The sequence below is a fragment of the Cylas formicarius genome, unplaced genomic scaffold, assembly GCF_029955315.1.
Source record: "Cylas formicarius isolate icCylForm1 unplaced genomic scaffold, icCylForm1.1 PGA_scaffold_10__41_contigs__length_53128322, whole genome shotgun sequence".
Lineage (NCBI taxonomy): Eukaryota > Metazoa > Arthropoda > Insecta > Coleoptera > Brentidae > Cylas > Cylas formicarius.
Genome location: NW_026844214.1, coordinates 44,371,721 through 44,399,678, shown reverse-complemented (window position 1 = coordinate 44,399,678; position 27,958 = coordinate 44,371,721). Strand labels below are relative to the sequence as shown.

At 34.8% G+C, this 27,958-nt stretch overlaps 1 protein-coding gene across 4 annotated transcripts in view; it reads left to right on the top strand.

The window, feature by feature from the left end:
• LOC132708277 (protein madd-4) overlaps positions 1 to 27,958 on the top strand; it is a 535,295-nt gene that overhangs the window by 465,640 nt on the left and 41,697 nt on the right. For all 4 annotated transcript variants that reach the window (XM_060680501.1, XM_060680499.1, XM_060680500.1 and 1 more), the window contains exons 7-10: positions 3,317 to 3,574; positions 18,704 to 18,848; positions 18,973 to 19,102; positions 25,444 to 25,546. In XM_060680501.1, the coding sequence (XP_060536484.1) occupies positions 3,317 to 3,574; positions 18,704 to 18,848; positions 18,973 to 19,102; positions 25,444 to 25,546 (636 nt within the window). The remainder of the gene's footprint in view (positions 1 to 3,316; positions 3,575 to 18,703; positions 18,849 to 18,972; positions 19,103 to 25,443; positions 25,547 to 27,958) is intronic.

Here is a 27,958-nt window from a genome sequence, read left to right as displayed (position 1 = left end):
GCTTCTTCAGAGGTCCTTCCATCTCCGATGTTGCACGTAGACTGACGATTTCTCCTGCGCAGGTTATATTTATGCCGTTTGGTGGTGGGCAGGGCTTGTTCCGCTTCGGTTGGTCTCGGGATATCGATCGGTACTGCTCGGGCGTTCCTAAGGATCGGGTTCCAGATTTGGTTGAGTCTAAGGGTCTCCTCCTTTCGGTTGAAATTGTGTGGGTGTTTTTGAATCTCAATGGCTTCCCTGACTAGTCTGTTGTGATAGCCGTTGACCGATGCTAGTAACTTACAGTTCTCAAAGTGTATCCTGTGTTCCCCGCTGCCCAGTGCGTGTTCAGCCACTGCAGACTTCTCTGTATGTCCTAGCCTGCAGCTTGCTTTATGCTCCTTAAGTCTCGTTCCCATTGATCTCTTGGTAGTTCCGATGTAGACCTTTCCGCATGAACACGGAATGCGGTAGACTCCCGCAGCTGAAAGTGAGCCCCTCTTGTCCTTCGCTGACGTGATGGTCTGCTGGATCTTCTTTGTAGGCTTAAAGATTGTTTTGATGTCGTGTCTTTTCAATACTTTGCCAATCCTGTCGGTGACACTCGGAATATACGGCAGATATGCGTGGAAGCCTCCAAGGTCGTTGTTCGGTATCCCGTGATCTTGATGATCTTGAGTTCATTGATCTCTCGATCTCCCTCTTGCTGTAGCCATTTGCCTCGAACGTAGTTTTCAGGTGTTCAAGTTCCATCTGGAGGTTCTTCGGTTCGCAAATCCTTCGGGCTCGTTCTGTCAGGGTTCTGATAACCCCATACTTTTGACTTGGGTGATGGTTGGATAGAGCATGCAGGTATCTGTCCGTATGGGTTGGTTTTCTGTACACTGTGTGGCCCAGCTTGTTACCTCGCTTCCTCACTAGTACGTCTAAGTCGGTGGAGTCCTTGATGTAACTGGTGACGTGTCCTACGTGTGGTTGGGTATCTTATGTAGTCCATAGAGCCTTGGTGGAACAGTCTCTGTCCTCACAATGCGCTTCTTGATTTCTTCTGACAGTGATGATGACTTGATAAGCCGGTGGGTAAGACGTAGTCGGATTTTCTTTGAGGGGTTTGTAGCTTTCCGGGTTCAAGCGTTCCTCAATCTTCCTTTCGTAGTCCTCGGTATTCAGAAGAACGGTTGCGTTTCCTTTGTCCACTGGGAGTATGATGATACCCTCATCCGTGTTCAGGCTACGCAGTGCCAGTCCTTCACTTCTCGTCAGGTTAGTCTTGGGTGGTTTTGCCTTCCTGAGGATGTTGGCTGTCTCGATTCGTATCTCTTCGGCATCTTGGTCCTTTAGGTTCTTGATGGCTGCTTCCGTGCTGGAGATGATCTCTTCAATCGGAATTTGACGGGGAATGATTGCGAAGTTCCCTCCTTTGGTTAGCATTGTTCTCTCGACCTCCGTGAGTACTCTGTCCGTCATATTGACCACGAGTCGCTCACTGTCTAGGCTTGCTGTTTTGGGCGCTTGTTTTTTCGCAAACTTCTCGTACTTCCTTATGTGTTGCTCCTTTGTGCTGTGCAGTTCGTTCCTCATGTTGGAGTGTGAGATGGCATCCATTCTGTCCCAATTCTGTTGTTCGATGATTGGCAAAGTATTGAAAAGACATGACATCAAAACAATCTTTAAGCCTACAAAGAAGATCTAGCAGACCATAAGGTCAGCGAAGGAGGTCAGCTGCAGGAGTCTACCGCATTCCGTGTTCATACGCAAAGGTCTACATCGGAACTACCAAGAGATCAATGGGAACGAAACTTAAGGAGCCTAAAGCAAGCTGCAGGCTAGGACAGACAGAGAAGTCTGCAGTAGCTGAACACGCACTGGGCAGCGGGGAACACAGGATATACTTTGAGAGCTGTAAGTTACTAGCATCGGTCAACGACTATCACAACAGACTAGTCAAGGGAGCCATTGAGATACAAAAACACCCACACAATTTCAAGAGAAAGGAGGAGACCCTTAGACTCAACTAAATCTGGAACCCGATCCTTAGGAACGCCCGAGCAGTACCGATCGATATCCCGAGACCAACCGAAGCGGAACAAACCCCGCCCACCACCAAACGGCATAAATATAACCTGCGCAGGAGAAATCGTCAGTCTACGTCCAACATCGGAGATGGAAGGACCTCTGAAGAAGCTCGCCACTCGTCCTAGCGAAACGTTAGGAAGTAATTCCAACCGACGACGGCCTTTAAACCCAAATTAAGATAATAGCTTATCAACGGGTCGCGAAAGCCTTAACCAATTTATCAAATTTTGTATTATTTAATTCATGGAATAAATTATATAATATATATTTTGTTAATGTCGGTTTGTAAAAAAACTTCAGCAAAACTTTATTGGCGCAATAAGAATATAATTTACAAAATTGCGGATTGTTGAATTAAATATTTTAGTTACGACAATTAAGGTAAGAATTTAATCAATTTTGTCTCAACAAAAGCTTATTTACTATGACCATAATTTTATTGTTGTAATTTTTTCCTAAGTTTTCTGAGATCTTGGCGAAACGTCCGCAGGATTCCAGTCGGAGTTCAACAAACGAAAGGATGATATCCCGGAGTATAGTGTCATCACATTTTTCCATCCATTCAATAGGTTATCAAATATAAAAGATGAAATGACTCTTGCATCTACAGGTCATATTTGTCTTCAGAATGTCCAATTGTTGCAGTTTCCTTATCGAAAACTCCTTTATTATTCGAGATACAAAGACGTCGTTTGGACACTACTTTTTGGGACTTGAAGACGGTAAAATCAGATTTAGAATAGCACCTGTAGTTTGTGACCTACTAGAAGTAATTTTCAATTGGTGATTTTAAAAATTTTCAAATTCCTCGAAAATATGGAAGATATTCTGATTTTGGAAACACGTTTTCGTTTATTAATTCAAAGCGTTATTTTTATAGAACCACCGTTAGACTCAAGACGGATCTAAAATTTCTTCTGCATCATTTGTATCCATCTTAAATGCTTTCAATGATGTTCCAATTTAAATCTTATATTTACTAACAAAAAACTGTCTCGTCCTGTTATGCTTTTTATTATTTTGTTATGTGATAATGCAAATTTTAAAATAGCCAATTTTCGCTCCTCGCTATTTTTATGACTCAAATCGTATGGCAGCATGTTAAATGATATCGGAGTTCTCCAAATTGGACGCCCAGTATTAACTAACACACTAAACACCATAACTAACGAAAAAATTAACCAAAACGAACCAAATTTCAAAATGTTCTACACCTCAAAGGCACTTGGTTTTGATTTAATTCATTTTTTTCTTCTTTCAGCCTTGTCCTGATTCATCCATTGAGTTCCGAGAAGAGCAGTGCGCGAAATTCAACCCCGTCCCCTACGAAGAGGCGTTTTATGAATGGCGGCCGTTCTACGACGAGGACGAACCCTGCTCGTTGACATGCAAGGGCAAACCCAGAGGAGCCGACGACGACGACGCTATTTTGATCGTCGCCAGGCTGAAGGACAAAGTGCACGACGGCACCAGGTGTAGGCCAGGCAGTCTCGACATGTGCATCGATGGAAAATGTCAGGTGAGGGTCGTTTTTTCATACACGTTACAAAGTGGCGGGAATAGGAATAGTTTGCAATGGAGAAAACGTTTTATTATAGACTTAAACAATATACGATTTTTTGGAAAATATCGACTTTGTGGAGGGACCTTGGTGACCTTAGAGGATGGTGAATTGGTCTGCGGGATTTTTCCAGACATTTTCAAGGCCTTAGACTATTTGGCACACATCGATTGTTGTGCTTGAAGCCCTATTTGTAACGCAGAACTCAAGCGGTTACTAAAACTTCCTCTTGGACTCGGTGTGCAGCAAGATAGCATTCTTGAGCCCTTTCTTTTAATCATTTATTTACGTTACCCCCAATTTACTCTTTTAAACGAAAAGTTAGTCGTTATCAATTAACCTGGCAATTTCAGTATATAAACAAGAAGCCGCGAAGTACTCAATCTAATCAGTCTGTCAGACCAGCAACTCATTGTTATTATAAATTAGTTACAGAAAAGTTTCCTGATTCCCAATACCTTTCTTTTATAAAACTGCAAAAAATGTAGAAGAAATCCCCGAAAAAATTAAAATACATAAAACTGAAACCATCTAAATCTGAAGTCGTGGTAATGTATGATTCATTGCTACGTGCACGGATTAGAGACATGGATGATGAACCAGCTGAAGACATTCGAAATGTGGCTTCACAAAAGATAACGTCCTGCAGAGAGCAAACACCGAAAGGGGCCAAAGAAATATCTCGGACAGCACAGGCAGATGAACTTTTTCGTTTGGCGGGAGATCGCCATGGCGATCGCCAACGTTAAAAAAACCAGACAGGACACATGAAAGAAGAAGAATAGTGAAATCAATAAGTGCTCTTATATCTCACTGAGAAAAATGATGATTATTGTGCTGTAGTTTTTTTTAATATTCTGCCTAAAAATATAAAATGTCCTCCGAAGCAATTCGGGTCTGCTCTTTTTGAATACATTCACTACATCTAACCCTGATTTTCAATCAGCACTTTTTATAACTTAAATTTTAAGTAAGTATAGTTAGCGTATTACCGTTTTGGTATGTCGTCACGCTGGTTTGGACTAAGATATTTCTTATATTATTTATATAAACGCCACCACAATTGGTCAACAAGGACTTTATGACTTCAAAAACTAAAATTTTCTTGCAAATCAGATCACAAGGCTTTACTAATATAAGTTCTTTAATCTTTGATCTATTCCTTGCTTGCAATGTAATATATTGACACCAGTTTGCCCATTTTTATCAAAATTGTTTTAATTTTCAGTTACGCACAATACTGAAAATAAATAACTTTAAACAAAAATAAAAAACTACTCTCCTTCATTATCGTCAGGATCAAAATTAAATTATAAAACATCTTTATCGTCAGTGTTGTCGTATTCGTCGGTACTAATTGTCTTCCAAGCTTCTTGAATTAACCTTTCTGTATGGTTGACATAATTTTTCCAGAATTTTTAACGGCTTTTTCCCACAGCGCCAAAATGTCTGAAATGTCCGTATTTCCTCTTACACTCAGACCATCCTATTATTATTATTATTATTATTATTATTATTATTAGTCTTACAATATTGTGATCTGAAGGTTTCACATTTTCGTCTAGGTAGAATATTTTTTAATTGTTACAATTTTTTCTACAATGCTCCATATTTCACCCTTCATCAACGTTCTTTTCGTTTTACCATCCAATCAAAACCTCTGCTTTATACATCATTTTCTTGGATTATCCTCTAAAATGCTGGAATCAGCGTGATCCATCACTATCACACTTTTTGGAAGAATATTTGGCACCACCTGCTTTTTAAACCAATTTTCTTTCTTATATTGAAATGACAATCTCTGCCTTTTAGTACCCTATTAAATATTAAATTATTAACCTTTAATAAATCCTTCCTTTGACAAAGCGTACACTACAATATATCGATGATCTTCACTAGCTTTTTTAGAACTTGTACACGTAGTGTTATCCTGCCAGCTGCTTCTACACGAACATTTACTAAAAACCCAAGTCTCATCAATAAATACAGTAGTATAAGGCATTTCCTAAAGTTTGATTTTTGATATATTGCCTCAAGAAATTCGTTCTCTTGTGGACGATGTGAGATAAATCCATCAGGTATTTTTTATTATTTGATTTCTTCCACTTAATGCTTTTTTCGTAATTTTTTTCCGAGTTGATAGAAAAATTAAAATTTTCATTTGTCTCTTAATTTTTTAAGCAATCTGCATGGTCACATTAACTCTTTAAGTAATCTTTTTGCTTTTGAGACATTATGGAGGTAAAGGGTTAATATTTATTATTCTTGTGTTGCAAGCTTGTTCAATTAAATTATCAATTAGCGGAATGATTCCATTAGCTTGATCTTTTTCTAATTGTTTATAGTTTATAGTGTCACAAACAAATTAATGTCAATTTTAACAAATATATTCTGAAAAACACATAACCAACCGACATTGAATGTTATAAAGAACGACAATGTTTTTTTTTTAATTATTTTTGCCTCTGTCAGTTGACATACTTGTGTTTATGCATTTCAAGCTTTGTAAATATGTTTATGTTTAAGTATGTTGGACCACATTGTATATTTATCCCAAAGTCGATCGAAATACGATCCCTTTTCCCCCCTTTGGGGGTAGGAGAGTCCGATTAAATACGGAAATATTCTATAGGTAAACCGTGTGAAATCAAACGCATGAAATAAATTACCTCTGCTCGAACAAATTCACACCTCGCCTCAGTTCCACGACTTCTTAATCTTAACAAAATGTCTGGAAGGATTTACGCGATTCGAAAATTCCGGGTAGGTAAATCTCGCGTCCCAGAGAAAATTATTCACAGACACCAACTTTGGGGAACATTAGAGAACGGCTTTTATATTTAAAATCTTCGATTTTTTGTACAGTATTCGTTATTTTTGCCGTTTTCCTTGGGCAGAATTGTCGAAATTACATGCGATTGATCATTTTTGCGATGTGGTTATACGCGGGCAACGTATATTTGATTGATTGCGGTGATACGGTGTTCCGGGAATGGTCTTTGAATGTGTGTGACATGCAGACGAATGAATGTTGCGGTCCAATTTTAAAATTGGACATTTGAAACATGATTCTTTTATGTTTACGTTACTGGGGAGAGCCAAAAAGAAAATTTCCTCGCTACATTAACATTTGCAATTTGCCTGTTCAAATGTTGCTACTAGAAGCGAATGACGGCGAAACCTCCATGGCGAATTAAAAAAATGAGATTTCTGCAAAATTTTGTCTCACGGAGAGGGATTATAATTTAATTAATTGTAGGGGACTTGGGACTTGGGTAAAAGACAAAACTTTAAAATTTTACACTTTTTATAAAACTTCTGGATTCCTCCTGCGTCGGTTTTCGTGGAGTCGAACTAGCTAACGTTTCGCCAATCATCCTGTTGGCTTCTTCAGAGCTCGACTCAACAAAAACTGACGCATTAGCAATCCAGAAGTTTTATAAAAAAGTATAACAGTACCTGTGGAAGTTTCTTTGAAAAATGTAAAATTTCACTGCAAACTGCAAATGTCTAAAATTCAAGATGGTGGAAACAATAGGTTGAATTTTTATTTTTTAGCTAAAAATTGTGATTAATTACATTTTTTACATTTCATTTTTTAATAACTGTTTGTCTCAGAAAAATATTAATTGAAACTAACCAATCCTAACCATTGTAAAAAAAACTAGTCCCAAAAATAATGCAAAAATTAACATTAATATAACAAAATAAAAACCAAGTGAGTTGATATTCAATCATCTATTTTATGTTAAGTACATACAGGGTGTCCAAATTGTGTGTCAAGATAATATATTTCATTTATTATTTGTTTTAGAAACCAAACTTTGACGATTGCATTACTACCCTTGCATTGCATTGCTACCCTTTTATACTACATTGGGTGATTCAATGTAGGCATGCTATGGTATATGTTGATTGTTCTCGGATTTATGGCCATTTTTTCGCTAAAAATGCCCTATTTTTAACACTCTTATAAAGTAGTATAGTTATAGTTTATCTTATACTTAGTTAGTTCTAATCGTGAGTAAAAATGAAAAATATTAATTTTCGTGAAAAAATAAAATGGAACACCCTGTATATTATATTTCCCTTAATTGCTTCTATTAATTTTCTTTCAAATTTATTAAGCACTGCCTATACCTAAACTTAGTGTTTTTTGAGGTATACCATTTTTACGAAAAACTTGTAAAATTATGGCAAAATATCGCAATAAACCAAGAAAAAATAAATAAATAAATAAATAGGTACAATTTTAATTTAAAAAAAATGTTTCTTTTTTCTTTCCATTAATTTATAAATTCTGCCTTTCTTAAAGTCAATATATTATTAAACTACTGAATGTCAATATATTATATCTCATTTATTATTTGTTTTAGAGAAAAATATTAACTACAAAAGTTATAGAATTTTAACAAAAATCTATGGCCCTCCAAAAACTCTTGCAACAATCTCTTTAAAAGTAATCCTTCGAAAGTCAACTTTTTTTACGCCTACTGTTCTAGAGTCTTAGTTATAACTTACTACTGAACCTGAATGCTTTCTAAATTATCTTTCAGTCCCCTTTAATAATATATTACATGTTACATTATTTTTATCCCTTATTATTGACATATATCAACGATCCACTTAATTTGATAATACATTTTAATAAATTTGTTAATAGTCGAACATTTATCACAATCCTAAGAGAAGTTAGACTGATTACGCCTTTTTGCTTGCTATACTTAGTACAAACCATTCGTTTTTAAGTTTTTGGACGATTAGGACCAGAAGGGAACCAAAACTCTTTGCTGGTGGATGTAAAATCTCGCCTGGTATATTTTCTTACTAATATTAAAAACGTTGAAATGTTTGAACCTTTTCACTCATTCAGGAAACTTGTTCGTGCCATCACAATCAGTGATAGTTTTTAAATATGGTAGGAAGAAGACCACATTTACCTTTAAATATTAACTTTCGATGAAGACGATAATAAAAATGGAGTGATATCTCTGAGTTTAATGTTGAAAAGAAAGACCCTAATAATAATTATTAATTATACTGAAGAATACCTTTAAAAAGAACACAGGGAAATGTTTTAAATAGACCTGTTCACAAGCTTAATAGGGAAGGGCCTAAAGTTTGAGCTCTTAAATACAACAGCTTGATTTCATTGGGCCACTGTGCGCTGGAAGCATGGGTAAAATGTCAATTTTGTCAATATAGAAATAATTTCATCTTTAACTTTATTCCTTGCCTCAGAGTTATCGGAATGTTTGTCTTAATTTTTTGAAGGTAAAATGTATTTTTATATTATTATTAACAAAGCAAATATTTGTATTTAAATTTAATCTTTAAGTCAACATTTTTTCGTTTTGTTCGTATTTAGATTTGGAACTAAAAATATATTTTTGCATGGTCATTAGCAAGGCGTATCTTTTTTTAGGATCCATCAACTTTAAAATTAAACAGCATATGAACGGGCGTATCTCAATTTCTTTTTACTTTTTTCTCTTTTGTGTCTTCTCTGTTGTTGTTGTATATTTTTAAAAATTTTAAGTCAAAAAAACTCATTGGCATTTCTCTGTGATAAGTTTTATCTGTATAACTTTTCAAGGTGTTCAAGGGTTCAAGATGATTCAGTAATCTCGTAGAATATTGTCGCGTCCAAAATAATTTTGAGTGGGGGAATATATTTATCTTTGTCTTATACACAGAGAACTGAACACACGCCTTTCTCTTTCTGGCGAGAGTATTATGCGCAACTGTTATTGTACATCCTTCTCTACCGTACATAAAAAAAGATATAGCGCTCGCAGTCACACTTTATTTTTACATGAAGTTATTGAAACTTTAGATCGTGTCAATCATTAGCTTTGCCACGATCTGGAAAGTCAAGCATATATCGTTGGGTTCGTAATAAAATTCTGTATATTTACATATTTCATTTTTAAAGAAAAAGAATGAGGGTAAATCACTACATCCGATTACCTGTTTACACCTGGTTGACACGTATTGTTGCCTAAAAAAAGGTAGTCAAACATTGTATGGCATTTTCTATATACTTTTGTTCTTTGATTGAGACTAAATTTATAAAGAAAAATACTGACGGTAACCAAGAAAAAAAATGAAATTAATTAATTATTAGTTAAAAATAGTCTTGCTAAGATATAGACTGTCAATCATTTCTAATTTGATTAATCAATAAGTTTTATTATTAAAAAAAATATTTTATCACGGAAAAGAATGAAGGGTGTTGTTCTTAAACCGGATCCTCTACTATAGTATAAAAGAAAGGTCTATAATTTTGATACATCCTTTTATTGATGGCGTCCTTTATTTCACACATCATTGACGCCTCAGGTTTAAAGCAGTTATTTTTATTACCTACAATACACCTGATTTAATATTAAATTACTGAAAGCTAACCAAATTGCTAAACTAACTGAAGATCAAGTCATTAAAAAAGAAACTAAAATATACTTTGAATATCGTAAGGTCGGTTTCCGCTACTGTGAACAGTTTTGGCGACATAATTCCGCTCAATCGGCGTACGTGGAAGCTTTCTTCTTCAAAAATCGAAGCCCAATGCTTCAGATTTCAGACCCGTTTCAGCCAGTTTTGCCACCGTGAGTGCGATAAATAAAAGTCAACGTCAAATATTGTTTTCGATTTCTCGTCATACGGAGTGCCGCCATAGAAAAATCCACCTCCCGATCCGGGCGTGACGCGATCCGAATCCGGGATAGCTACGGGTTCACGCTCCAGATCCCGAAGTAATATATTTCCCTCGCAGTCCGACCTTGTTCAACCGCGATCTCTGCCATATTTTGCTGATGTTTTTCCGATATAGCGGACCGGCCTATTTTTTATTTACATACGCGCAACGTCAACCTCCCCCACCGCCCCCGTATTATAAATGATACACTCCTCCGGGCTAATGGTTTTTTATGGTGCCCGGATTTCTGATACAAATTGCCGCATTTGTTGCCATTTCGCTACTGATGATGCATCGTCGAACGTGCTTACTTAGACTTTTACGTCAAAACTACGTTAGTGAAGCGCAGAAGCCGAAATGGTGACCACGCTACCATTGTCCTGCGCAGTTAAAGGTCAAATCGGACAGAAGTTGATAAATATAAAGAAGCAGTATCCCTCGATATCCAAGTTTAATAACTTTCACTAATATGTGACCTATGTTTTGTCTTGAAAATATAAATTAATATTAGGCAACTGCCAGATTCTGAGTTGTTCAATATTCCTTTCTGTAGGACAATTTTCACACACACGAGATCGCAATTACTACTTGAGAAATGTTGTAGTAATGTGTGTGTGCTCAATAATACCTGAGTATATGATTAAATTAATTTTGTAATAACCTTTTGCACTTGTCATATAGCGGATGCTGTTTGAAACATTAGTTTTGTCATACCTGTAACTGCCTATGAATCGTGAAAGGACGATTTGAACACTTTGCCAACATCAAAGAACGCTAAAAAGGAAAGAAGAAAGTTATATAGTTGAAGAACCCCAGTATTTCTTAAAAAATTCGCTGGGAGCGTTCGTGTTGTGAAGTATCAGATACTCAAAACCAGTGACCCCATAACCTTCAATACCCTAGAATCTTTAACAGGAATCATAAATAAATCCTGTGAATCGTTTATCACCCTATTAGCTTAGTTCCAATTTTTGGAAAGATAATAGAGCGTTTTTTCGGTATAGTATACGAGGTGTGTTGAACACAGTGGTGAACTTTTTAGGTTTTTATAAATGATCTTTACTATTATATGCGTTCAACAACAACAAAGAAATTCGCTGATAAGACAACCTTTGTTTCGTCGTGGCTGGATTGAAACAAATCTCGAAGCAAAAACAAGTGCAATAGGCTAGGAAATCGTTGAAACAGACTTCTCATAAACACATATACAGGGTGCTTCAAAAAAATGTATACACACTTTGAACTTCCATAGAAAATTTATTTACCGTTCTACAAAGTTAAATTTCAGGAAAATAGAAAGCTGAAAGTATAATGTAAATGAAACATAAATAACAAATGTTAATACTGTTCAAATTGGTGACCTGCAGCATCAATACAATTCTGACTACGAGTCACCACTGATTCTGTACATCGTATCAAAACGTCCAATGAGATTTCTCTACACACTGCTTGAATCTCATTCCAAAGAATGTCTAGGTTACGTGGTTTACGTTTGTACACCTCATCTTTTACTGTGCCCCACAAGAAGAAATCCAGTGGTGTAAGGTCTGGAGAGCGTGCTGGAAACTCGATTGGCCCCCTGCGTCCTATCCACCGGCCCGACAAATTTTGATCCAGGTAAGCTCGTACGTCCCTGTGATAGTGCGGCAGAGCACCATCTTGTTGAAAATAAAAATCATCATTACCGTATAATGCACGAATGGCAGGAAATATGCAATCAGCAAGCATTGTTAGGTAATTAATGCCAGTTACAGTGCCTTCAAATCGAAAAGGTCCAATGAGTCCCCTTGAAGACAAACCGCAGCACACATTTACACCAGGCAAATTTACAGCTTTTTCAATTGTAATATGAGGATTTTCTTCACCCCAGTAAACACAATCGTGCCTATTGACAGTTCCATTAAGTTTGAATTGGGCTTCATCCGACCAAATGATGCTACCCATAAATCCCGGTTCACGTATCACCATCTCCTGAATCCATTCACAAAATTGCAACCTTCGATCTGGATCGTCGTCATTTAGCTGTTGCACCAGCCTTAGAATGTAAACACGATACTTGCCTCTCTTCAGAATGCGTAGCACGCTGCTAGCACTTACATCACTTTCACGTGCCCCTTGCCTTGAAGATTTGTTAGGAGAGCGTTGAAACAGTTCCAAGACTGCCGTTGATAACTCATCACTTGTAGCTGTTCGAGGCCGACCTGAATGACCTTTATGCACATCACACACTGTTCCATGAACTTCGAATTTGTCTCGTATGCGTGTAATTGTTAAACTTGAAGGTGGTTCTGTATTATACTCCCTTCTCCACTGTCTTTGAACTTCATTTACATTCTCAAACTTCCAGTACCACTTAATAACCTGCTTACGTTCTTCAAAACTCAAACGTACGTTCCCCATGTTAATATTACAAATTCCAACTGATAATATAACATAGAGGGACGATTATGCTGGCACCTGGCGAAGAAATATAACATTAGCCTTGTAGAGCGGGAAAAGTACAATAGTTTAAAGTGTGTATACATTTTTTTGAAGCACCCTGTATTTAATGAGACGGTGCAAACTATTTACTAGTTTTGACATATTAAAAATGTACTATTTTGCGCATTTGCGCTATAAGCTATCAAATGGAGTCACTGTATGGGGTAAGAGTACAGCTGCAAAGAGTGCCTATATTTTGTAAAAAGAGGCAATCCGAGTATTAATGGTTACAAAGATCATTGCCAATCTATACTTCGCGTGCACAGAATAATGCGTCTGCCGTGTCTTTACTTGTACTATAATCTGTTAGAAATCCGAACAAATAAATGGATCTACCTTCCTCTTGAAATCTACATCAATATCATTTAAGAAATTGTAACCTTGAAATTCCAAAATATGAATTAATCATATGTAAGAAAAACTATCCGGATCCCGATAATTTTAAGTATTAAAAAATATTTTCTATTGTTTTTTACAGTTTTGAGGGATATTTAACGTGTGATTTTAATAACTAACAAAGGTAGTATTCTAGTATATAGATTCTTTTTTTATGACTTGCGATAATGTGAACAAAAACATTTCAAACAAATTCAGCACGCAGAATAGGCACATATTTTAAAGGGCAACCTTAAAATGACTGGTGATGCAGATATCGTTTCGGACTGAGATAATGCTACCAGTGCTGGACATAGCCGGAATGGATTTGGCATGTTTTCGAAGATACTTCCCACCCATGGAATTTTGACCTTTATCAATTCTGACGGTCATGTCAGTGAATGTATTCGTGTTGTTTTGCGAAAATGTAGCCAAAAACTAACGGTCGTGGAAAAAGTATAGTAAGCAACACTTCCGGTAAACTTTTTAAGCCACTCGTTTATTAAACGCTCGCTCCGCTGCGCTCCTCTCGTGTCAAATAAACTCGTGAGCCGTTTACCGCACTTGTTGCGTAATATACTATTTGGGCAAGACTCCTCGCCCCCCTCACCACAATAGTAATTTTATAAATGACTTATACCGTCTCTATTAGTTGGAGGTCTGTAGTGTGGACAGTGATCATGTGACGCAGTTCATTAATGTGACTGGAAATTCTGTTAAGTTCATTGAAAAAGCACATTTAATTTTATTTACCACATTGTATTCTGTATTTTTACAAATAAAGTTTCGTTTCAGGGCTAGTTTTAAAGACGCACATATGCACTAACTAAAATACTGCACTAAAAATATATTTATGCATTTTGTAAATATAGACTTACTGACAAGTTAAAATGATGTTCTAAAATTCTAAGCTGTGAGTAAAAAATAAAATAAAATTATCCTTATTTATATGAGTGTGCCCTCTCTATAATAGTAACGGATTTTAACCAAGTACTGCATGTCATTTGGATGGGCGATGGATACCCTTCGTATAAACCATCAAGTCGAAGAGGAGATATTGCTAATAAAGTCCAAACCTTAATTATTTATCGATTAGCTTTCTCACCCTAAAAGAGCCATCCTTCTCCGCTAATTAAGCTATTAGAAATATTTTTTGTAAAATCAGATTCTTCTTTAGTGAGCTGTTTGTTTTATAAAACGTGTACGTTGTCAATCTGGAATCACAAATAAAAAATTGAGATTCATAAATAATCCGATTGGGATGAATCGGTAACAAGTTCGTTAAAACTTTTTCGAAGAATCTCGAGACTCTTTCCCCCCACCCACGCCTGAGAACTGAAAAACGGAATTAGCGGACTTGATGCAATTAAAAGAAGTCCCCCCCACCCTCCACCGTGCCGTAAAGTTTCTAATTGGCTAAGGTTCCTTCCGAAGTAACCTTGCGGGTTACGACGTCAGGTTTTTTAGGGAAAGTTTTAATAATTTCCTCGCTAGGTAAGAATTGTTCTGGCCCCTCCGTCCTACCATAAAAACAAGCTTGGAGCCACTGTCGAATTACTTCGAGCAACATAGAGCCCGTTTCGGAAATAATTTGTTGTTTTTTATATGTGTTTTATTATTACCGAAGTATGAAATATAAAAGTATTCATGCAAGATGTTTTCTTATGGGAATACAACTTATTTCAAGAGATAGAAAAATTTCGGCCCTCGTTTCTGGGGCTCGAATTTTATGAGCAACTTAATGATTCAAATGAAAATTGGCCATCTGGCCGCTAGAAGGCGTTAGTTAAAACCCTGCAACTTATACGAGTATACTTAACTTTTTATTTCATTAGCTAAGCAACCTTTTATACAAAATACGAAAATGTACAAAGTTTTTATACAGAGTGTTCCATTTGCGGATTAATAATATAGAATTAAAATTTTCTTCAATGGTATGCCTCATATTATATTTTGCTTTAAGGGTTATGGTTATGATTAAATCAGTATGAATTAATTGTTTGTGTTTAATTATATATAATATATTTTAAAATTGCATTTGACGTTGCACTTTTCCTAGGAGCGTCAAAGTATCCCAAAAGCTAACTTACTTACCATGGAAGACAATGACGAAACATCTAGTAAATGGAGGTCTTGAGGGTTATTTAACAGATGTCAACAATTTCGTGACCAGTGCGTGATATTAAAATCGCTTTGGTAATGTAAAAATTCAATGGAAATATATGAAATTTGTAAAATGGTGTGTACTCCGCTGGAAATTGTGGAAGCAGCAAAATCAGTTGCTCTTGATTTACGGCCAGAGAAGTCGAAAAGCAATTAGCAGTATGAACTTTTTAGTAAGTGGTGCAAATCAAAAATTTTAACTTTTCATGAAGTTAATAGTTTAAGAGAAGCTCATAATAAGACACATTCGACGAACTTCTCAAAATGGTAGTGGACATTGAAGATAAAAAGTCAATTCTTATTGTAAAAATGTCTGATTCCAACTACAACAACAGAACATTCACTGTGACAAATAACGCAATATTTTACTATTTATCAATCCATCTAAAATATATTAGCCTGATACCTAAAAACTGTACAATTGGTAAATTCCAGAATGAAGTAATAGCAATAAATGCTATCGCAAAAGTCGCAAAAGACATAGCAAAGTACCTTGGACTTTCGGAACCATGTAAGTATACCAGCAATTTTCTTTACACATTCTTCTATTACAAAAGTATTAAATATGGGAGTACTAGCTTTACTGTTAATTGCAGATTGTGATAAATTAGGTTTGATCGAATTCAAAATTCAGTAAAACTCTATCATCATCGCCTCTACCAATATGTTAATTAATTTTATATGCTTTTTAAAGATTACATTTCTAAATTAAATTAATGCATCTATGTATAACTTGGTTATAATCAATAAACGAATGTGCTCGGTTCTTCGAAAATACTAACAAAGTCTTTGGAATGGAATATTCTCATTTTCTATTGACCATTTCAGGCAGCTGTGGGTGAAGAATTGGTGAAGAATGTTATAAAATCCTTATTAGTCGAATTTGTTCTTCACTTATTAGAACCATCGCAGATTTTGTATTTAAATTTAAATTGTATTTAAAGTGTTAAATCTGGTTTTAACGTTATATTTCTTAAGAACTTTGGATATGTGGTAAGTGATGTTTTGAATATAAGGAAAGACAACAATGGCAAGTGTGGGGTAGTTTTCGGACAATTTTCTTTGGAAGGTTGTGTTGAAGTGTATTTTGTGATTGCACTCTTAATATCTCTAATGTGAAATTAGTGAATGTAAACTATAGAGTTGATAAAGGATAATTTTTGGACTGGATGGTGATGTGACAATGAACTAAAATATCCGTCTGTGTTTTCTGTCAACATAATGATCCAATGTTAGGTCTCATTTTCTATTTATACAAATATCTAAGAGTGAGAAACCATTATTAGTTTCTAATTCAATGCTCAGGGTGTATAAAGTTTCAATGGGTAAAAAAATGGAAGGATACTTGCCCATGAGGCCAAGTAACAAAAGTTTCTTGGTTTGGTTTTAGATGGGAGGTCTCTCTCTATAGTTACGATGACTGGTGATAAATTTTAATACATCTGCAATAATATTGAAAGTTTCGGCATTAGGGACTTACGTCGAAACTAACTAATGGTTTTTAAGTGTTTAATGAAGAGAAATTAATTAAATACGAAGCTACCAGTATTTTAAAATAAAAGCTATATATTTTGCTAGATAATATATTGGAGAACCAATGGCGTTAACAATAGTTTGAGGGGATAATCCTGGTTTGTGAATTTTAGTAAGTCCGTAGAAAAGTGGAATTCGGGCTTTGGGATTTTCATTAGCTGTTTGAATGGCGCGACATTTCAAATCATTTCCTCTTTTAAATTAACACATTTGACAAAAACTGAGTTTTCCGCCTGAGAAAGTTGTTGCGATGAAAAATAATATATTTTCCCCATAACTTGATAAAATAATTTACATAACCACCGATAAAATATTCCTCCCGTCGCCTCCGCCCCCCAAACACAATTGTGTTGTTAAAATAATGGAACATGGATTTTTAATGAGATTGCGCGGTATTAATAAGTGAAGTGAATTATATAAAGCCGAATGGGTTATCAAAATTGCTATTGTGCTCGCCGGAAACTATTGATTCGGCACAAAGGCTTCGTGCAATTTCCCATTGAATGGAACGTTTCTGTTTCAACGCTATGGCCGCTTCGGTTTCACGCGAAATGTTATTGCTTTGAACGTATTGACAATAATTGTTATAATTACATTACTTAATTCTCAAGTATCTCTCTATAGCGATTAAGGTGCTGGTATTAAAAGAACTCGTCTAATTTCTTGAGTAGTCTTGAAATACTATTTACAGTTTTCCCAAATATTGATTGTGTAATGAAAATTTGCCAATCTCTCGATTTTGATTAAACATTGCATTTAATGAAATAATAGAGACCACAGGTACATCTTCCTTTTTATCTAATGTATCTCTATGTATTTAGGAACTCCCTGTATATGCAATCACCTCGAAGAACAAGCCAATTTTTCAGCCGTTCGAGTGAATTACAACCCCTAGTCTGCGGTACAAACATGTTTATGCAGAGAATAACTCTCGGGGTCCGCTTGACGCAGGGGCATAAAACAAAACGCTCAGATAAGGACGCTTTCAGATGACGCAAAGTGGGGCCAATGTAACACGCAATACGTTTTCGCTATCTGGGTTTCAACCCTCCTCCTCCCGGAAAACCGACGACAGGTTTTTCATCTTAGTTAAATGGCGATATGGGGAGCAGGGAGAATTCCACCTATTCAATGGTTCAGACACCAATGAAGTCGATATGACTAGAGAGGAAAACCTATCTTGAACAATATTTTTTACTTTCAGGCTAACTAGGGATTCAAATGAACTTAAGTTCTGAAAGGTTTAAGTGAAAATATGCTTTATCACATCTGTAACATCATAAATAAAATAATAATTATTATAAAAAAGCAATATTTGCACTTTCACAAAAGTTCATTTTGATTTGAGGAATGACCCAGTCAGAAAATCGATGTGGCTCTTCAACAGTGTCTAGTATTTTTTTGACTAAAAAATATTAAAATAAAAATTAACCAAATTGTAAATTTCATCATTTTATATTAATGTAATTAAAAAAAATAATGTTAACAGTTTATTAATATTGTTTATATTTGGTGAACACGAATATCTCTTAAATAAAGTAACGCTTTTAATTACAAATCGTTTCCGATTGGGCCTCAAGCGAAACGGTAGAGTATTTGAATACATTGTGTGAAAGGCTTAATGGTTTCATTGTTTTATTTACAGGAGCTAGAAATAAAATTTAATAATTGCGTAACAGTAAGAATTATTTTCTGATACCGTAAAAAAGGTTAATGATTTTTGAATTTATTATAGCAATCGATATAGTACTGCGAAATACTATCGTGCTCAGGCGTAACGTTCCGTCCCATGTTGGTTGATCACCTTGTATCTATCCTGCGTCTTTTTTTGATTGCAGAGAGTGGGATGCGATTTAAGAATAGGATCCTTGAAACAAGTTGACGGATGTGGGGTTTGTGGGGGCGATGGTTCGTCTTGCTCCAGACCTTTGTACCATTGGACTTTGACCTACGCGTCGTTATGTTCTGCAACATGCGGAGGAGGTGACGATATCTTAGCTTCTACAGTTACTTTCAACTAAGTTTGAGATAAAACTTTTTTTTTGCACTTCTTCTAAAGGAATCCTAACCACAGAACTTTGAATTAGTATACGTTTTTTAATTTCAGGGTACAAAATGTCACGTCCTGTATGCCAGAACCGTGTGACCGGCGACGAAGTAGAAGAAGAACTGTGCAACGACTCCCAAAAACCAGACTCTACGGTTGCCGAATGTAACACGCATAGTTGCCCTCCAAAGTGAGTAAATTGTAGAAGAATTTTCAAAAACCGCGAGACCAGAAATTAGGAAAGTGCTCTTTGTTTCTTTTACAATTGTTTTTTCTTTCGAAGACTAATAAATAAAAAATTACGCCATTTTATATTTCAGCTCGAATATTGCTTTGTTAAAAAATATGCAAGATATAAACTAACCAAAATTTTAGTTATCCCAAAGTTTCCTAGCTTTTAGCTTTCATCGTCCAACTGCACACAGAGTATACTTATCAAAAAAGTCACTAGAACTAAAGTGAACTGTAAAACTTTGCCAACGTCATTTAAATGGTCGACTTGTTTTCTTTAAATGGAGGCAAGAAATTGGGGTCCAAAGGGTGTGACAACCTACGCATTTTTTAAAAATATAGTTCGATTGTTCAGGCAGCGAGCTTAGTAGCATATTTATTTGCAAAGAATCGCCATTTTATTCGACACGAGGAATTCCGTATCTCTGCCGCTCCCGCTTTCCTCTGTCTCTCCTTCGGTCCCTCAAATTGCAAATAAAATTAAACGATTAAGAAAATTGTGAAATCAGATTCGGTCTTTAAAAAGTTCCGGAAATGTCCGACCGAATCTGACTGAGTCAAATCGGAGTTCGTTCCACTTAACAGAGTTACGACGGTCTACATGAGGCTTTAATCCCAGCTAACTGCCAAAGTTAGGCAACCTCCCGATTAGACAATCCCCGAGACTCCACTTCGCCCGAATAGCCGAAGAAGATAGCGGAATTTTGGCATTCCCGCAGCAGCGCATCGATTTTAATAAGTTTAAAACGGGACCCGATTGTTTTTCGAAATTGAACTAATTTTTCGGAAACGAGTCAGTACAGAAGGATCTAGAAGGATCGAGAACGTCATGTGTCAAAATTTTTGTTTACTTTATGGTAGTTTAAGTTTTGGTGAAGTGTAGGAGGAGCATTTATAAATGGTGGGTCAAAATTTCTTGCAAAATAGCCTAACCGCAACAAGTGCGATAAACGGTATTTGACTCACGAGTTTTATTGACACGAGGGAGGCAAGTTTTTAATAATCGAGTGAATTAAAAAGTTTGACGAACGTGTTGCATACTATACTTTTTCTACGACCTAGTATTTGGGTACATTTTCGCAAAAAAACACAAATACATTCACTGACATGACGGTAAGAATTGACAAAAGTCAAAATTCAAAGCGTGGGAAATATCTCCGAACACATCCGATTGCTCCCAAATCCGTGTGGTAAATTCCCGGAAATGTCCGAAGTGGCTCGGATTTTTGGGAAACGAAACTGACGTGGTAAAGTGACGCTTACTGCACGCTAGATCGGTGTGTAATTAGATATTTTACAAACGGGAGTAGAAAAACATATTTGTCGTGCATTTGTTTCTAATACTGCTCCATTACCTTCTCGCCAATTACTAATTTGGGTGCCAAGAAGTGACAAGTGCTGTGTAATATTTTATTTTTAATTTAAATAGAAATAAATATATCAAATATTATTAAAAAATAAAATGGCTTACTTTATTTTTTTCTGACTTAAGGACACATTTAAAAAAAAATATATGTTTGTGTCTAGGCCTAAAAATATTTGATCTGTTTATTTGACAAAATATACCAGTTGCAAATATTTATAAACCTGTAGGTAAGACCTAAAATACAACTTAAAACCAATAATTTACATATCTACGTATCTTATTTTATGTATTTATTACCGAATAAATTATTGTAAATGACCTCTGTGGGGCAACCCTTTAATTACAACGCTATGATGGAATGACAGTTACTTAGACGATAAAGAATAATTTTTTACAATTAAATTTCTGTATATACGAACATAATGCTTCGGTAAAGGAAAGAATTTTGGAATGAAATCACAACTTGAAAGTGACTTAGATATTCGTTGAGTTATTCTGTAGTACTTCTCATACGTAATAAAGTTTTATTTACAAATCTTCTGGATTCCTCCTGAGTCAGTTATTGATGAATCAAACTTGCTGATGTTTTGCCAATCGTCATGTTGGCTTCTTCAGAGCTTAACTGAAACTGGCTCGAATTCTACACTGTACTGTACTGTTTATATTTTCCCATATTGGTAATAGCTAAAGACCTGAGTCGCGCTTAAGATTGTTTGGTTGTCTTTACCTTTCACAAATATAGGACTCAGTCATCCAAACCCCGCCCCCTTAAACAATATATTAGCAGGATAAAGTATAAGTCTTAAACTCTGAAGAAGCCAACAGGATGATTGGCGAAACGTCAGCAAGTTCACTTTCTCAACAACGATCACACAAAATTACGTCTTTTTTGTTACTTTACACCTTTGCATAGACATAATAAAGATTAACGTACACCATGTGCCAAATAAAACGATCCACTATACCATCTGGAAACCCATAGGAGATACGAAAAACAGTGAAACAGTAAAACAAATTCTTGAACTCTCCTGTAGATTAAAAATATTATAATTTTGTTGATAGAGGGTGTCCCAAAAGTGCGCCCCCCCCCCTTTATTATTTTAAATGGAACACCCTGTATAGTTCGACATTTTTTGAATCCTTGGTTAAAATAAGTAAATAAAAAATAAAGAAATTCCTTTTCGAATTTTGCCACATTTTAAGCAGAATTTGAGGTTATGAGAATTTATGCGGGTGTTTTCACACATATCCCAAAAAATAAGTAAAACTTAAATATAACATAAATTGCAAACCTATCTAATTTTTTATACTAGAAATGATATCTAAATAAAAATATATGGTATCCCCTTTGAAAATCTTGAGATTGTGTTAATTGAATTCGCCAAAACGGCACCACCTATTTAGGATACCCTGTATAAATTGAGGCGCATCTGTCAAAGTGATTGAGTAGTGGTAGTGCATCCCCTCCTTAGTCTGTGGTTAAATTTTCGTTGCAATAACTGGATCAGTAGCGTCACAACACAATTTTATAGGGAGCAATCAAAATATAAAAAAAAACACATAATCTCAATTTCTGCCTAAACTATGCAAAATTCAAATAGGAATTTCTTAAGAAAGTAAGCTTTATTTTAACCAAAGATTCAAAAAATGTCGCAACATACAGATCTAAATCTAAATCAGAGTCCAAGAAACTTTTGTAAGTAACTTTTTGTCGTATCTCCTATGGGTTTCCAGATCGTATAGTACATCGTTTTATTTGTCACACAGTGAAAAAAATCATTACCACCACAACCAACAAAAAAAATAAGAGATTAACTTTGTCACTCATCATTACATTAATGGACGTATCATTTTCTTAAAAATATTTCATATTGGTAGCCGTCATATAATGCTTCAAAATTTTTAGTCAACATAAAAAACCTATTGCCTGAATCGAGTTAGAGTGGTTGTAGCCAATAATGTTATTTGTTTCCACTTGATGCTGTTGAATTTCTATCCTCTAAAAACTAAGGTTATGATTCTCGTTCTCTATAATTTATTTATTATAATAGATCCGTCCGGCATGAAAATGTTAGAGGCCAAAGTTATTATGAAGGAAAATTTTGATATCTTAACTTAATTGTGAGACAATTCATATTAAACTTCAAAAAAGTCAACTGGAAACATAAATAACATAAATTTTAATGGGGTAGGTTCGTATTGCGGTTTTCTTTACGATGTTATTTCAACCCGAGTTAATCTCGGTAGTTCCATTTCGGTTTCGAAAACAAAGCCCACTTAAAACTTCGGAATTAATTAATTCAGCAAAGAGGTTTTACGACAGCGTTACACATGTGTGAGCGGGCTTAAATTTTCACCCCGTGTATATCCGGGTGTCGGTTATAGTCGAATAAAATATAGGCTTTATAGGATCGTAATACTAAGACGGAGAGCAAATTGCTGTTTTAAAATTTTATTTATTTATTTGTATTTATTCCTTATGATACTTAAATTTACAGCAGTGTATTTAAAACTCAGTAGATGAAGGGTAATATCAAGTAAATATCATTGGAACATTTAAAAACAAAGATTATTTAACCTGTTTCCACAGTGTCCATTTTAATTTAATTCTTCCTTTATTTTAAAACTTTTTTATTTGCCATTCATAATTAAATTAACATATATAAATTATTTAAATTATTTTTTTAATTTTCTTAATAACCTTAAGAGCTATAATAGAAAATAACTTTTGTATTATTAATCAACTCATAATTGTTAATATGTGATTGTCATTGTAACGCATAGCCAATTTATTTATACCACCAATTCGCATTATGAATGACCTTATTGTTAACAAACAAAGAAAAAAAAAACAAAGTTTTCAATTTTAAGTATTCCATGCCGCTAATTCTCTTTTTTGTGCAATATAATATAGTAAGAAAACTGTGCGGGTTATAAATAATCCTTGAAAATTTCTAATTTTATCTTTTTTATATTGAGCCAAATTTTTGGGATTGTGGCGCTTTTACCTGATTATCAAGAAAACTGTTTTATGTTGCTAGGTTTTATGTAACAAATTTTATAAAGCACACTAGTTTGTTTAAGCAAGAACGGAGCGTAGCGAAGCATGTGTTGAGGGTACATTTTTCTACTACCATTACTTTTGGATATGTTTTTGCAAAAAGGCACATATACAAACGCATAGTGACATATGTCGTGACCATCCGATAATAATAATTATTATTATTATAGTTATTATTATTATGATTATTATTAATAATAATAGTCTTTATTGAAACTTGAGATACATAATATACATAATACACAGAATACAATAGTAAAATTTCAAAAGGCGAAGTCTAACTTACTATGTCAGCTACTCAAGATTAGCCCAACACAATTAATCTATATATTATACACCTTTTTGACAATACAATTTATAACAAAGACCTCGTAATAAAGAAAAATAAACTATAAACAAAAGAAAAAGAAAGTAAGTAATTACAGAAATAATTCTGTGATTAATTAAAAGATGAAAAACCCAATCAGCACTTTATTTATCTAATAACCCGCCTTTAATGATCTTTAGAAACAGTTTTAAAGATGAAAAGGCAAAGGAACGTTTATACTATTAATAGTAGATCATGCAACAAGTGCGGTAAACGGCATTTGACTCACCATTTTATTTGACACTAGCGGAGCGCAAATATACAAAAAATACAAAACAACCTACAACGGTTGTTTTGTATTTTTTGAAGACGTTGACGTTACAATTTTTATAATGTCCGATATAATAAAATTATAATGATTTTCAAATTTATTCAAATTTGGATTATTTTTAGTTTCGACATAAAATTCAATTCAATTCAATTCAATGCATGCTTATTGGCATATTAAGTCTCAAGTATAATGTCAGTTCTTTTACTTAAATTTGAAATTTGAACTAACGTTAAAATATCAGTGTTACAAATCAATCAAATCGAATGGGACCGTAATTACAGTATCCCAAACAAAGTATCGGAATAAGACGAGTATTGAATGAAGCTGCCATTTTAGGCCGACACTGTGGGGAGTAGAGTTGGTGGCGTCAATATTGAAAGGAAAATTTAAAAAATTTGAACACCTTTTGAAACAACCATGTCAAATTATTATAACCAGCAGCCTTTTGGAATATCATAAATTGGAATTTGGTATTTGTTTGAACCCAATTCGTTGGTAAAAATACTAAAAAAATTGTTGCAGAGATTATTATAGGGGAATATAATAAGATGTAACCATTGCTATTGCTGGGCAGCGGTCTGCCGATGCCGTTGCCTAAGCAACCAGTTTATATCTTCGATGAGCATGGGTGGCGTGTTTCCATTTTGTGGTCTGTTTTGTGCGTATTCATTTTAGACTGTCCTGTTTGTTGATTTTTGTAATTTTAATTTTCAATTTGTAATTTTTACTAATGTGGTGAAAAAAAATCTATATAAAGGAAAATGATTTATTAAATATGAATAACCGTGACTTCCTAATAGTGTCCCATTCTGAAATTACGCTCATCCTAATAAGGAATTAACTAGAACTCCAGTACGCTGATTCAACATTTAATATCTTGATGTTTCAAAAATTATTTTATTTTGATTTGCACCCCCGCTGCTTTGGGGCTTACGGAATACCATCCATTCTCAAATAGTTGGGAAAAATATAGCAAAGAAAAACGTCGTAAGGTTGCGAAATCCCGAACCCACGGTGAGACTAACCAAAACCCTTCTATTTTCCTGACAGAGATAACTACCAAGCAAATACCTATTAAAATAGCCCCTTTTCATGTAACGGTGTATGCCGCAAAACACGACTCGCAAACGGAAGGGATCGTCGCTAACCCGCACGTGGGTTGCTATCTCCCCCCGCCGCCCCCTTTTTGCCGTACACACTTTTCGCTTTAATCCCCCCACTAATTCCTTTTTCAGGTGGTATGCGGGCGATTGGGGGCCGTGTTCCGTGAGCTGCGGCGGAGGCTCCAAACTTAGACAAGTTCATTGCGTGGAGGAAACGAACAACACTAAAATTAGGGTAAGCCATCCTGCCTCACCCCGTTTTCAGACGCTTTTTAAACGTCGTCAGCTCGATTAAGGCTAATTGGAAACGTAGAAGCAGATCCCGGTAGGCATACGGATAGAAAGGGTTGCGGAATTGCGAGCATTTGGTGACGTCAGAGTGTGAACTTTTGAACCGATATCGCTAAACTTCAATAAGGAAAGTTTATTGCGTGTCTCGATAACTGCGATAATTTTTGTACCAACGTACCGTTCGTTCAATTTATATCTTGATAAAATTTTAATTGGCTGTAACTTTTTTGGTTTTAGAGATAAGGTAAACAAAAAAACAAAATGTAGGGTTAATAAGCAAGCATTTCTCCCAAACACTATCAATTTTCTGACATATAAGCCTACATCATACTTTTTTAAATGGAACACCCTGTATGTTATACATATATTTAATAGAATATCTTATTCCGATTACAATGATGTAACACACTTTATATTTTAGTCCACCCGTTTTTAAAAAATCGGCAAAAGTAGCAAATTTTTATATAATTTAAAGGAGTGCCGTGACTGACTGCAACAACAATAATTATTTATAAATTAAAGTTGAACAAAAACACTAAAAATGACAAGACACACTAATGTAAAAAAATCTTTAACTATTCTAAAACCTGCTGTATGTGACCACCATTTTCCTGAACACATTTCTCATACCCTCTAATGTCTTGCATTCATTAACATTTCCTTGTCCTTGTCTCTTAACTGATTGATTGCCTGTGAAATCCTTCTTCTTCTTACAAGGAGTCCTGTGCATATGATTTTTGTGTCCCCAAAAGAGAAAATCCATTGAAGTTAAGTCGGGGCTGTGGGGCTGGTCAATCCAAAGTTCTGCCGTTCCCTTTAACATTCCAAGTTAAGACAATTTTTAACTTGCGCAACATTGTGAGGAGGTGAACCGTCTTGCTGATATGGCCTTGCAATATGTCAAATGTTTTGGCATCTTTTTTTTCTTCGTTTGAAGTAACACTTTTTGGTATAGGAAATGAGAACCCTTAGTTTCGAACCATCATCATTTTCATTAAATTTTCTGAATGTCCTGTCTGTAATGTGACTACATTGTCCATGCATAATAAAAAAATTCATTAAAACAGCATTTTCAACCGATTTTATAGACAAAATTTGCACCACAATCAATAATGAGTAAATCTTTATTAAACTGTCAAATTGAAAATGAATTATTTAGCCTAAAATGAATATTGAATATTTCATTTTTCATTTTTCAGAAAAAATTACTTTTAAAATTTAAACGATTTAGGTATGGGGGCATGATACATTATTCGAAAAGAAATTTAATTTTGCATTAGAATTTGTGATAACACTTTTTTAGCCCTGTATGTTATTGAACGAATTTCGATATTAAGAAACACACTTCCTTAATTTCTCTAAAGCCACTAATGATAGGTATAGGAGCGCATTATTAAAAAAAATCATCATCATTATTAGCGGATCGAAAAATGCAATAATATACATGTTGTCCTATTTAAAATTTCATTACTGATGCTACTTTTTCGAAGAACCGGCAACGTCGCAGAGTTAAAATTATATTTAAAAAAATATTTTAGAGCGATAGAGCATCGCCGCTTATAGAACTAAGGTAAATTTCTAACATGCCATCAACCATGAAACACCCGGTAGATTCGGGGCTGTTTTCCTTATAGAAGAGGGTTTATTTTAGTTGTCATTAAAAATTTTAACGAAAAAACTTTGAAATCACAACTTAGGAATTAAGAAACGTTATAGAAAGTGGCAATTATTTAATGTCCAATATGGTAAAATTATAATCTTGAAATTTCATTTGAAAATAATGATTTTCAAATTCATTCAAATTTTTATTATTTTTAGTTTCGACGTAAAATTGAAAATATGCCAGAAACGATACAACTTAGGTATAGGTTATTATATATAAAATAATTCTAGACATTTCTAAGGAATTCAAAAATGCCCATATAAAGTATGTTTTCTAGTTGAATGTCAATAGTTAGGGGGGCGATTTTTGGGTCGATTTTAAAAATAAAAGTTCAAAAAAAACTTATGTCCTAACTTAACTTTTAAGATACGAGGTGGTAAAGTTTTCAAAAATATTTTTTTAAATATCTGTAGTACCATTATTCAGTGTACCACAATTACAAATATAAAATACATAAATATAAAATATGCAAAATATACCAGTGGTGGGCTTACGGAATTTCACATGTTAATTTTGGCAGGCTTTGTTGGTACGCCACTGATTTCTCCTAAAATAAAAAATATTCTTACAATCCCCAATCAGTTCTACAGAAAAAAATAAAAACCTCTCCCCTGCATGGTCTTAACAATATCGTTAACATGACAGTATGCATTTTAATTATTTCGATTATTATTTCTTACTTAAGTCTATCTG